The sequence below is a fragment of the Phalaenopsis equestris genome, unplaced genomic scaffold (assembly GCF_001263595.1).
Source record: "Phalaenopsis equestris unplaced genomic scaffold, ASM126359v1 Scaffold000002, whole genome shotgun sequence".
NCBI classification, from domain to species: Eukaryota; Viridiplantae; Streptophyta; class Magnoliopsida; order Asparagales; family Orchidaceae; genus Phalaenopsis; species Phalaenopsis equestris.
Window position 1 is genome coordinate 74,145,965 of NW_018164444.1, and position 13,841 is coordinate 74,159,805.

General features: G+C 28.3%; 1 protein-coding gene across 1 annotated transcript; it reads left to right on the plus strand.

Moving 5' to 3' along the window:
• The first annotated feature begins 1,839 nt into the window (after positions 1–1,839).
• LOC110030421 lies at positions 1,840–12,039 on the plus strand. The gene is made up of 5 exons (XM_020733132.1): positions 1,840–2,450; positions 10,215–10,292; positions 10,368–10,510; positions 11,669–11,739; positions 11,879–12,039. The coding sequence occupies exons 1-5, from the start codon at positions 1,965–1,967 to the stop codon at positions 12,007–12,009; spliced, it is 909 nt and encodes a 302-aa protein (XP_020588791.1). The 5' UTR covers positions 1,840–1,964; the 3' UTR covers positions 12,010–12,039.
• Positions 12,040–13,841: the final 1,802 nt, after the last annotated feature.

The following is a 13,841-nucleotide window of genomic DNA, read 5'->3' on the forward strand; positions in this document are numbered from 1 at the left end:
TAAATTAACAATCATAATTCAAAACAAATGAAATTTTTTTTTAATTTCTAACATGCCTTAAAAATGAACACTTTAGATTATACTTGATCTTAAGAGGAATCATATATCTAAAATGGTAGAGAAACAATTATCTCAATGCCTAAGTGATAGATTGCCTTCAAATTCTTTTTGTAATGTTGTGAGATTGTCTCCAATGAATATTAAAATATTTCAACAACCACAACATTTATTATGCAATTACATTAACATAATTATTACGAGTTTATCTTCCAAGACCAACTATTTCGAGTCTTTCATATGATATTTTTTCTTTATCATAATAGATGAATTCAAGAAATCTTGAAGTTCCTTTCTATAATTTTCAATGCATCAAGCCGAATGCCCTCGCAGTACTTCAACGACGTGCTCGAGACCTTGAAGACTTGAAGTTCGCATTGCTCTTTGACAAGATAACTCTTATTATAACCATCAAAACAAGTAAGAGTGATTGCAAGCTCAAGTTCTTCTTTAGTTTCACTTTCAAAATCTGAACCTGGATCCAATTGTTTTTCATCTAAAATATAAAATTTTCAACAATGTAAAATATCAAATAATAACAATTGAAAAAGAATGTCAATTCTTATATGCATCATTTTAACCATGAAATGTAGTACTTTTACATAAAAAAACTAATCATAACACCGAAAAGTCTCTTCACCAATTATCATGATCCATATACAAGCATTACAATGATCCATATCCAACTAAAAAATCACAACTCTTCACAAAATTATCAGTTAAATTGTACTATTTCCTTCAACATGAATTACATTTCACAACAAGTAAGTTGTTAGCCTGTTACCACTAATAATGAGTAAGCTAACAATAATATGAAGTAAATTGTCAGATATTTTTCAGTATGCATTGCACAACAGTATCAATTCTCAAATAATAAACGATATTATCATAACCAAATCATCGACATATCAATCCCAAGCTTGTACAATAAGAAACCAAAATGAAACAAAAGTGCACCATCATCATATCCCAAACTAATAAACTATTCAACAACATAAATGAAAGAAGAAAGGCAGTAGTATTTGAAATACGAAACACACTGACTGACACAAATACATAAGATGAAGTAAAAAATGTAATATTATCATAACCCGAACTAATAAATTGTTTTACAACATAAGAAAAATGACGGAAAATTAGCCATAGAAATTGGTTGCACACCGATCAACACCAATACATAAGATAATGATGACTTATAAGCTTCATCATGATTAACAAGTCATTTCGAATTAAGAATTCAGCCTTCCATTTCCACTATGTATGTAAATTTCCCCAAAGTTAGTTAAGGTAATAAGAAAAATATTAAGTAATTAAATTGGAACAAGTTTGGTTAACTAATTTTTTTAGTTTAACATTATAATTTATTAAGTAAGATTTTTAAAAGTTTAATTTGATTTAACATATAATAATGCAATAATTTAATCTATCTTTAATTGTTTTAAAAGTTTAATTTGATTTAACATATAATAATGTTTGCAATAATTTAATCTATCTTTAATTAGAAAATATTATATTATACTAATTATAGTTCAATTGTAATAATTAACAAATAAAAAATTTAATTAACATGCAATTAATCTAAATAAAATTTAATTTGTGATTAATTAGTTTCATATATTATCAATAAAATATTAATATTATTATTAATAATAAAATTAAATTAACTCGTACTAATTAATTTATATCATTAAACAAATCATTATAGTGCAATACATGTTTAATCAAATTAATATATTATACACTCCACACCAAATAAGTTTAGAGATAATTAGGTCTTTTTCCGTCGTGACGCTACCAAAATCCCTGTTATTTTATTATTCCCCCTTCATGTCGTTCCGCACCAAACCTCTTGCTTTATCCCCATCACTGGCTAATGGCGATCGCTGTAGCGAAGGAAGGAGAAGAAGATGGGCGTGATGCCAAGCCCCTCATCTCTTACCCCCAAACTTGCATTCGCCATTGCCTTCTCCTTCTCCCTAGCCTTCTCCTCCTCTTCGCACACCCCCCTCCCCATTCTCCCCAAATTCCCGACTAATCTTTCCCTGAAGTCATTTTCCTCTCGCTCCTCCCCCTCGCCTCATCTTTCGACTTCTTCCCAGAATATTGCTGCAGACCTTCTCTCTCTCTTTGGAAGCAGGAAGGATGCCAGTCGAATCCCCCAAGACGAGGCGCGACAGCTTAGATCTTGCCTCCGATTTCTCGTCCCTCCAGCTTCCGATTCCTTGAAGAGAAGGCAGACGATATCGGAACAGCTTAGAAGAAGGGAGCTGGTTGAGGAGAATAATATGGTCTGGTGGCCACCGACGCCGGTAATGGAGCTCGCTCGCCTTGCCGTTGACTCCGGCGGGGATCCTGCCACTATCCAGCGGGCGTTGGATCCAACAAAGCTGCTGGTGAATAGAATCATAGTTTGATGCAATTTCTGTTTTGGCTAACTTTTTTTCAGCAATTAATTGAGGAGAATGGTAAATATTGGTGTGAATTAGGGCATAAAGTTTGACTTATACATTAGTTTTAATACTTTGCTTTTGGGGCGTGATGTCTCTTATTATGTTTCAAAACATATATCTTTTTTATAAGCAATTCAGTGATTAATGAGTGTTGGTAGTAAATCATTTTTATCTTATAATGTTGACAAAAAGATGAGGGGCAGCACCAATCTCTTTTTTTAGGCAAGCAAATTTATTATATAAAAAAATGAATTAAAAAAAATAAAATAAATTAAAATCTTGTATTTTATCATTATTAATTGATTGAACAATATTATGAACTCTTCAATCTATTTTTTATTCTCTTATAATATTGCATAATAGTTTTATTATGAATCAAACAATTTTTTTTTTCAATAGATTCAAGTCATTCATTACTTAAATCATCATTCATTTGACTATATTATAATAGTTTTATTATGAATCAAACAATTTTTTTTTCAATAGATTCAAGTCATTCATTACGTAACATCATTCATTTGACTATATAATTTATTTTTGATGATTTTTATTTTAGAATGTACATTTGCTAATGTAGTTGACCTGTAAAATTAATATCAAGATATCAAACTTCTAAAAATAAATTTATGCATAGTCCATTTTCATCTTAGTTAGTCATTTTAAAAGATCAGAATGATCATTTAAAGATGATAAATTAGTATTGTTGTACATATCGATAATATAAGTGAATAACCGATGCTATAATATCACAATTTAAACAATAAGAAAATCATTATGATATAATTTTGTAACATGAATTTATTTTCACTTTTAAAAAATAAATAATAAATCTCTTGTATTTAGAAACGTTATAGAAAGAAGTAACACAAAACTTGTTTTAGAGAAATGATTATTCAACTCTTGAAATTGCATGTCAATCGTAGTGTAAAATAATTTAACACGATAAGAATGTAAATTTGTTTTTTTTTTGGTTACCTCTTCGTATTAATCAATGATGAGCCTTGTAAATGCAGTTTATATCTAGAACATCGCTTTAAAAAATAATGCAAAGATATAACACTTCATGTAATAAAGAATCTCATCTATTATCATTCATCATCTCTAACCATTGTTTGAATACTTACAATAGTTTCATTGTATTCTTAATGTTCTGATTTTTTGTATAAAGATTTTGGCAATTAATTTAAAATTCTCAAAATATTCATAGTTAAATACATTATGAAGACAAACTCCAAAGTTTTATTTATAACAATTAAAGTATTAGTTAAGTTGATTGATGATAATGTATTCCGTCCCATTTACTATTTTAAATATTTAAGTGGTATGCATATATTTTTATAAAGCTAATTAAAGTATGAAATGTGAGTTCTCACATATGTCACTAACTTTTTACAAAATATTTTTTTAATTTAGATCATGACCACTAATTGAATTTTCATACTTAATATGTAAAAAAAAAATTTACATGAATGATTTTAAGAGCATCAATTCTCTTACAAGAAACTTTACTGCATTCAAAATATTTAAAACGAATTAAAAAATATGTTTTTTGTTAATGATTTTTTTGCTAAAATCACCAAACATAATTGAAGTTGATAAACAAAATAATAAATATAATATATTTGAGAAATATTTTAAGCATAAATACTTTTTAATCATTAAATTTGCCTTGCATATTAGGTGCTTTATCATAATAATGGTCATGTATCCTTTGTAAATTTAATGAATATTTTTTTAATAGAAATTCAAGAACTGTCTTGAGTACAACTACATTTGTTGATGAAATATTTTTGATATTAATAAGTATTTTAAAAATTTATCTTTTTTTATTAACATAACTCATTGTAACAACTAGTTGTTTTTTTTTATATTAGTTAATACTTATCCTCTATTATAGAGAAGTATGATTCACCTCTATCTTTTATTTTAGAGATCGTTATTTCAACTACTGCAGATTAACAATATTATTTTGAACCATCAGTGAAGTAAATGTTTAAATATAATTTTATTTACTTCTTCATTATGATTTGTAAGAAATTAATGTTGTTTCAAACAATTTTTTTGGTTAATTAATTCTTAAGATTCATGATGATCATGAAATAATCATTTTTTTCGTAGAAGAAAACGAGCACAATCAACGGTTACAATCAACTGTTACAATCAACTTAATTTTATATTTTTTATTTTCCTATTATTGCTTAATTAAATATTAGGATCATTTTGTGTACTTAAGGCTTTATTAGATTATCATATTTCGATCTTGTCTTATTGTATGCATTGTTATGCTCATTAACATGTGCTATTTTTTTCTCTTTTAATTGTTAAATTATTTGCCAACAAATGAATCTTCACCCCCCTGACTTAGCAAATTATTTTTTAGGCTTAAATAAGGAGTGATATAGGCACTATATTGCATTTTTTTGTACACTATATTCTAATTATATTTTTGCTCGTCAAACTATTTTGAATTAAAATTTCATGTGATATTACATATTATTATTTGGAAAAAATTATAATTTTTTAGCCGATGGTCCCTTCACTAAATTTGCTTTTTGTATTCTTTTCTTGCCATGAATATCATAATTTCAAATCAAATGATGAAGTCTATGGTTAGCCAGAAGATTATTAATATCAATTTATTTTAATTTTTTATTCTTCAATTAACGATTCATTTACTAAACCCTAACAAGAAAAAATTCTAAAATGAATATTAAAATAATGTATGGTAGGCAAATAATTCATTGGAAACCTTATAATTCAGTATCAAACAATAAATAAAAATAAATACAGATAAAAAAATTTTAAAAAATATAAGTGGTCTATCAGTTATTTAAAAAAGAAAAACATACTATTTGTCATTTATTAAAACACAAACACACTGTTGACTATTTTTAAGAATGATATACTTTTGATCGTTTTTTTTACAAAAAAATATATTGTCATTCATATTTAAAAAAAGGTACATTATTTGTCATTTTTCAAAGTAAAGACACACTTTCTTCTATTTATTTATTTATTTTTAAATTTAGTATCATACCCCTGTTAAAATAAAAGACATAATTCAGCATGTGCAATTTGTTTATTTGCCACCCCCTCTCAAGAAAATATTTTGCCTTTCGTGCATGGCCATTAAAGCTTGATGTGTGTTTCTTCTTCTCTTCACATCGAGCCGCTCAGTAGTCTCCTTTTCATGCTCTTCTTAGTCCTCATGCGTTTACACCGAACTCTAGTCAGCAACTGATCTCTTCTACTCTCTCTTCTCATGCCAGGGACAAAGCCGCTCAAACTTCTGTTATCTCCTCATGACGAACGTCAACCAACAATTTCTCTCCTATCCATTCTCTCCTCACATGGAATGCCAACTTGGTAGTACCTCTCTCTTGAGTCTCTCTTATTCCTTTGCATGAAAGAAAACATAAATCAACTATACTTACAATAACTTATGGATCTCCTGCCCATTCTCTCCATGTTTAACATCTAAAACTTCAATTTTACTTAAATATCCTCCAAAATTTTCTAAAGCCTTGAATATATCACTCGACCATTATCTTTTTGACCTTCGTGACTTACTGGAAGTGAGCGAGTTATACTCCTAGTCTAACATCTTCCCTCGGTGTGGTTTGAGCTCCCTTGCTCTGTGTGAGCTCTTCCTTCGCTGTGGTTACCGAAAAAAGATAAATTATCTGGAAAGTGACAAGAAGGGCCACTGCAGGGGATCAAGAAATCATTTAGAGTTAGTTGGAAATCGAGGAAAACTTAATAGTCTTTCCAGTTTTTGAACCTGCAATTTCATCAGAGTCTGTATAGGAAGAACATAGCACACATTCTACAACAATGACTCCATGATCTTTCATGACATCTCCTACAATGAATTAGAGGACCAAGTTCCGAAGTAAATCGACAAATTAAACTATCTTAGCATTCCTGATTCTCAAGCAACTCACCACCTTCCTTTGTTTTCGATATAAGAATGCTTATGATCTCTATGACTTTGCTCTCTCAGCCTGCGAAGCAAACCCTAGCTTAGATTCCCGCAAGCAAAACCCACAATCTCATCATCAACAAGCTTCCAGTGTAGGGCTTATTACAATAGGGTTTCTATGTTCTCTTTTCTGTATCTTTGCGGTTTTTATTGTTCTGGTGGAGGGCCGTAAGAGGCCGAGGTGCGCACTCACGTTTACAACATCATGGAGGGGAAGAGGATAATGGTCGAGTGGTATATTCGGGGTGTTAGAAAATTTTGGGTGATATTTAAGTAAAATTTAAGTTTTAGCTATTAAATATAAAATTTCAATAGTTTAGAGTGGTTTGTATGTAAGCCCCTTTTTATTTTTTATCTCTATTTGCATTTATTTGTTATTTGATATTGAATTATTAGATTGTTAATGATTTATTTGCTTCACATATATCATTTTAATATTTATATTATTGACGTGTGGTTAGAAAATTTTAATTATTTTTATTGATATAATTATAATTTTTTTCTTATTAAAATTTAGTATTGAAGATGAAAGAGTGAGTGTAAACAAAGTACGAATTGTTGAAGGCATTGCATCATTAAAAAAAATCGTAAGTTTTCTTAAATATTAATGAATAGTTATAATTTAAGGAGCTTGAGATTTGTTTGTTGGCGAATGATTTATAAATTGAAATAAAAAAGAAAAATTTTTAGCTCATATTGATTACATAATAATGCTTATAATAAGACAATATAAAAATATGATAATTTAATAAAACCTCAAATGTATAGTGTTCCTACTATATGATTTAGGATGAGCGGAACAAAAAAATATTAGATGATCATATTGACTATAACAGTTCTCATGTTCGATTTTTTTTTACAATAATGATTGTCATCATAATTAATTAATCGAGGAAATCATTTTGAATTATTTAATTTCATTACAAATTATAATGAAAAAATGAAGAAAGTTACATTTGAAAATGTTAGTAAAATGTTATGGTTAGCTTTCCAGAAGATTAAAAAATTATTTTGTTAAACTGCAAAATCAAATATAATGATTGTCATCATAATTAATTAATCGAGGAAATCATTTTGAATTATTTAATTTCCTTACAAATTATAATGAAAAAATGAAGAAAGTTACAGTTGAAAGTGTTAGTAAAATGTTATAGTTAGCTTTCAAGATTAAAAAATTATTTTGTTAAATTGCAAAATCAAATATCTTAGTTTTTATTATGAAAGATAGAAGTGTTTAATACTTATTATAATATATGTGTTTTGTGATGTATTAATAAATAAATAAATAATTTTTGTTGTAAGGTTTGTTGATAAAAAAATAACAATTTATTGAAAATTTAATCTATATTACATATTTTCTCAATAATTATAGTTGCATTCATGATAATTATTCAATTTATATTAGTAAAATATTTATTAAAGTCATATTAGATACGCGGCCAGTATTTAAATGGAGTATTCAATATGCAAGGCAAGTTTAATTTTGAAATCACTTATTCTTGTGATAACCTTCAAGTATACTATATCAATTATTTTGCTTATCAACTTCAATTATTTTTGGTGAATGTAAAAACAAGTTATTGAAAAGTAAAATATCTTTTTGAATTTATTTCAATAATTCTTAATATTTTTGGAGCTTCTTGTAGAGGACTTATGCTTTTAAATCCACTTAAGATAAGAAGATAATTTTTTATCTTAAAAAATAGAGATTTAATTTGTGGACAATATTTAAATAAAGGAACTACTTTGCAATAAGCTAATGACACTCGTTAGAACTCATAGCTTTATAATTTATTTAACATCATAAAAATATATGTATTCGTATTTTGAGGACTTGAGATAGCAAACATGTACATGAACATGATCATTAGCTAGTTGAAGATGCTTTAATCTTTGTAATGAAGTCCTTTGATTTGTTCTTCTTAAAGCATCTAATGATTGATATTTTGGGAATTACTAATGAATTTTCACGATTCTTATAAAAAAAAATATATAAATATTGAGAATACAATGAAATTGGTTTAAGTATCTAAGCGAGGATTATAAATTATGAGAGAAAATTGATGATTACAGACAATGAGATTCTTTATCAGTTAAATTATCTTTTTTTAATATAATTTTGAAATTAATGTTTCACATATGAAATGCACCTATAAAGCTTATCGCAAGATGTATAGATGAAAAAATAATAAATTTATAATATTATCTTGTTGAGTTGTTTTATATTATGATTAACATGCAACTTCAAGGTCTGAATAATCATTTATCTAAAGTAAGTGCTGAATTATCTTTTTGTGTGACATCTCTAAGCTCAAGTGATTTAGTATCTGCTTTTGATAAGTGAAAATTCATTCGTCTTGTAGAGTTTTATCCTATTGACTTTTTTATTGTTGAGATTATGGTTTTTGAGGATAAGCTATCCACATGTATTATTGATATGCACAATAGCGTTGATTTGTCATTTCAATGATGTTATTGATCTTGCAAAATAACTAACTAAGACGAATAATGATTGCGTGTCTTCCCAGTTTACAAACTTATTATCTTGATATTACCTTTATCAGTCATTATTGTTACAGTTAAAAAATAATTTATGCAATGAAAGTTATTAATATCGATTATATAGTCGAATGAGTGATGATTGACTTAATATATATCTTGTACATTACGTTAATAAAGAAGTATTTAATTTGATTCCTATTGAAATTGTTATATAATATTATCAAAAAATATAAAATGAATTGAAAAGTTTGTATCTTTTTTCATTTTATAGTGAAATACTTGACATTGTTTTAAATTATGTACTATTTAAATAAAGTTAGTTATATAATAAATTTGCTCATTCTAAAAAAAAGATGTTGGTTCTGCCCCCTTTTGTTTTGGGCGAAAAGTTCTTGTAATAACTTTGTTCAACAGACTTTTATATCATGACATATGGTACTTCATTTTTGTGGGCAATTTGAGTGTCTGATTATCTTTATTGTTTGGTGATGGAAAGTTTAATTTTTAAATTGGCACATTTTTTTCCCCTTAATGTGAATATTTTTCATTATTTTTGTTAAAAATAAATTTAACTGTAAAGCTTGTCAGCAAATTTTGGCACAAAGTTCTTATTTTTATTTATTTGGTCATAGAATTCTTTACTTCTGAAATTCTTGAAATGCACTCTTTTATCAACCAGCTCTCTAAGTTTCAGAGGAAATTTATTAAGGGTATGTTTGGGATAAATTTTATTTTTGTTCTTGTTTTTGTTTTTAAAAACATGTTTGTTTGGTGTTTTTTAATATGTTTTTATTTTTGTTTTTAAAAACAAATTAATGTATTTTTGAAAATACTAAAAAATGATATCTTAATCAAACAAAGAAAACATATTTTGTTTCAAATCAAAATATAGACAAAACAAGGTAAAAATAAAAATTAGAAAACAAAAATGATTCCGAATGACCCCTAAGTGTTTCTCGGTTGCGAAATGATTTATTCAAATTAGAAAACAAAAATGATTCCGAATGACCCCTAAATGTTTCTCGGTTGCGAAATGATTTATTCAGAAGGCTGGCCTGGCACCTCTTGTGAGATTGGATATTAGTTGTTATGTTGCTAATCATGCTTTGCTTTACACGTTAATCACCCTCAGCTGCATAAGGCTGCTGGTTTTGATCAGCTTCAGGTTGTACTTGCCTTTTGGAACATGGGAAAGGCTCATTCTCCAGAATTTTATTTCATAGGTTCCAGATGTTGAGGGTTTGAAGAAGGATAAATGTGAACTCACAAGGACGCCAACTGGATATCGTTTTGCAAATAAGGTTTGCGTAACAGATTATATATAAATCTTTGCTGTAGTTGAAATAGTTAAATAAAAAATTAAATTATTGAAACAGGAGTTGAACTCTTACATCGAATTTTTATTTGAACTGATTGTTGAACGGGCACCCTCTGTGGGTATGAATGTGTCTCTCAATCGCTATGACTTGTTCCATGGACATCTTTTCCTTGCCAGTGATTCTGGAAGGCTGGGTATATTGTAAGTTGAGAAAAAAAACCTTTCACAAATAGTTAGTTTTACATATCTACAGAAGTAAACTTTATTAGATGATATCATTACAAGCTTATGATCTGAGAAATATCTAGGATAACACTGTTCAGGGGCTACATTGTTGCTTACCGTTGATGCTGATTGACTTTGTAACTTAACATTGAGCAATAATTTCTCAATAAGTTTCTTTTGTTCTTTTCATATACTCATAATATATTAAAATTCAAAATTTTATCTTTAAATTATTAAAAATATTAAAATAAAGATATTTTACATTTTATATCAAATATTTTCTTATTATTTCTCTTAATTACTTAGTCTATTTGTGATTTTATTCACACTATTTTGAATTAATATTATTTACTTTCTTTCATAATAAATAGGCTAGCTTGTGAGCCGACTCAAACTCATAAAAGTAAGCTGGAGCTCGTTCTTGATTAATTAATGAAGTTCAAGCTCAAGTCCGTGCTCGAATCAACTTGCTTACATACACTTACATTGTGTTTGATAATGCCTTTTTTTCCTCCTATTGTGCTTTCCAATCTGATAAATTACAAGAGCATGATCTATTAGAAATTAAATGAAGATATGACACTCAGTAGGACGCGATGGCGCAAAAAAGTTTCATGTAGCCGACCTATTTAGTGGGATAAAGGCTTTGTTTTTGTAATGTGTTTTCCAGTCTGATAAATTACGAGAGCGTGATTATCGTGGGAAATGTGTAATAGTAGTGTTATGATACATGTGCACCACTTCTATGGCTTTTCAATCACTGGTAACCTACTTTTAGAACAACTCGCCCATCTCAGGAAAGGGTAATGCTGATCTATTTGATACATGACAATGTATCACAATTGTAGCATAGCATCACCATCAAAGCCTTAGTGATGATTTGCATTGACCATAGAGGACTCTAAAATTTTCTGTAAACATTATGAATTTTTTTTTTGCTAGCATGCAAAATTGTGATCTTCTTGCTCTTAAAACTCATATTTATCAAAGATTTAAAAGTATCTTCAACAATTATTTATTATACTAAAATGAAGTTTGGAACACTGTTTCCACATAAGCTTGGAACTTCTGCTTCCACATACAAATATTTATTCATGCATATTGGTATAATTAATATTTTCTATTTATGTCCAGGTTCCATGCTAGAGAGTATCCAGCATATGAAAAGAAAAGGTTCCCTTATAATTTGGGATTTTGTCAAACAGGTTATTTTGTGATGAAAACTAGACTGCAAATGTCTGTCACATGGGTTCACAGCAATGTTCCCCTTTTTCCATATTTCAATTCCTGAAAAAAATGTGCTATTTCACGCAATTTTATTTTTGCTGTCATGTTTTGATTCAGGATCCAACGTGATATATGATGATTCCATGAATTTGAGGAACATACTTTGGCTTGCACCATTGCCTTCAAATGTTACAAAAGCCTGGTTGGCCCCTGGTATGACTTCCAACTATGAACCAATTACTATATAGTTATTTGCTTTGTTTTCGCTTGTGAAACAGATATTTGCCTCCTCTTTTCTTTCTTGCATTATATCCATGATTCAGTTCATTTGTTTGGTGAAATCTTCATCTAATACAAACTCTTTTTATATCATGGTTACATTATTTATGCAGTACTAAAATTTATTCGCTGATGTTACGCCAATGGTATTGTTTGAACCATAAATTTTATCTCATTCGAGCTCTAGCAAAAACGTGCAAAAATAATCTGACATTTTATTTAAAATTTAAGAGAGTACCAGCCTATAAAGGTTTATTCTGAAGGAGTATCTTATATTAGCTATATCAGTAAGGACCTTGTGGCTTAATGCTTAGCAGGTTTTCTCACCATACCATAGGTTAATTAATGTGATTAAACTGCCAAACTATTAATAAAACTGCTTAAGACGCAACATCAATTTGGTTTGCGTCATCCCCTACATCATTAAATGGCAGATAACATACCTTATTTGTTGAAATTATAAGTGAAAAATAGTCAATGAAACCTGATATTTATCCAAAAAACGTACAATTTGATGTATCTAATCTTTAGGGTGTGTGTACCATATATCTGATATCTTCTCAACTGTTGACATCGATAAAAACATGTGTAACCTCATCCATGCACTTATCACTTTATCCATTAATGTTAGGGTTATTAATGATCTAATCTTGAGTTGATTTGACTTTGACCCAAGATGAGCTTTAAAGTCATTAGATTTGATCTCGAGCATAGCCATGATTAACAAATTGGTTTGATTCAAACATATTTATAGCCGAACATAATCATTAAATTTTATATGAGCCGCATCGCTTTTTGATATTGTAAAGGCTTTTTTGGCCAAAATATGTTATGCATCTGTATATCGAGTACCTCATATATACAAATTCATAAAAGCAAAATTTTTAAAATATCATTTTTTTAATAAATTTATTATTTTAATTAAATGCTACAAAAATAAAATATTTTAAATAGACAAAATTGTCATGTCAACTGGAAATTTTGTCACGTCAGCGACAAAATTGCCTACTGACGTGGCGATTTTCCTTTGCCACGTCAGCAAGTAAAATCGCCTGCTGATGTGGCGATTTTATTATCAAAAAATATATATTAAGAAAAATTATATGTTATTACTATTATATTATAAAATTAAAAATACTAAGTACATTTAGCTTAGTTGGTAGTGTAAGGTTTTTAACTTTGAGGTCATGGGTTCAATGCCCATGATATTGTTTAATTATTTTTTAAAATTATTTAATTTAGTAAACTTTAACTTTGAGGTCATGGGTTCAATGCCCATGATAATTTTTTGTGGAGGTGTATTATTTGTTTAATTATTTTTTAAAATTATTTAATTTAGTAAACAAATAAAATTATATAAAATTTAATAAATATTATAATCTCAGTGTTTTTCTCGATTATTTTTAGATCTCAGAGTCGCCAGTTTGTCTATTTATATATCGTCGTATTATTTTTCTATTTGAATAAATCTCCCTCCAAAATCAAATGAATAACGCGAAGAGGAGAGGAATCGAACAACAAAATGACGTACGACAACAAACAAACAAATCAAAAGGAAAAGAGACAGAAGACTTATGTAGGGGTAATCCTTGTGTGATTGATCAAGAGTATACATCCAAACAGAATTAGATCGAAATACAAATACCCGAAAAATAACATCAACGAGTAGAATCTCTATATAAGCCACCCGTAACCAGAGAACCAAAAAAAGAACATTTTTGTTCTGGGGTCATAAGTCTCTCAGAGGAACACGTATTTCTACTGGTTAATTACATCTTGGGGAATACACAAGAAGACTCTC

Bases quoted from the DNA above. Each gene is read 5' to 3' on its own strand.
- LOC110030421 (XM_020733132.1), top strand. From the start codon at position 1,965: ATGGGCGTGATGCCAAGCCCCTCATCTCTTACCCCCAAACTTGCATTC. The intron at 10,293-10,367 runs GTTTGCGTAACA...TTATTGAAACAG, and splicing joins GATATCGTTTTGCAAATAAG to GAGTTGAACTCTTACATCGA. The intron at 10,511-11,668 runs GTAAGTTGAGAA...ATTTATGTCCAG, and splicing joins TCTGGAAGGCTGGGTATATT to GTTCCATGCTAGAGAGTATC.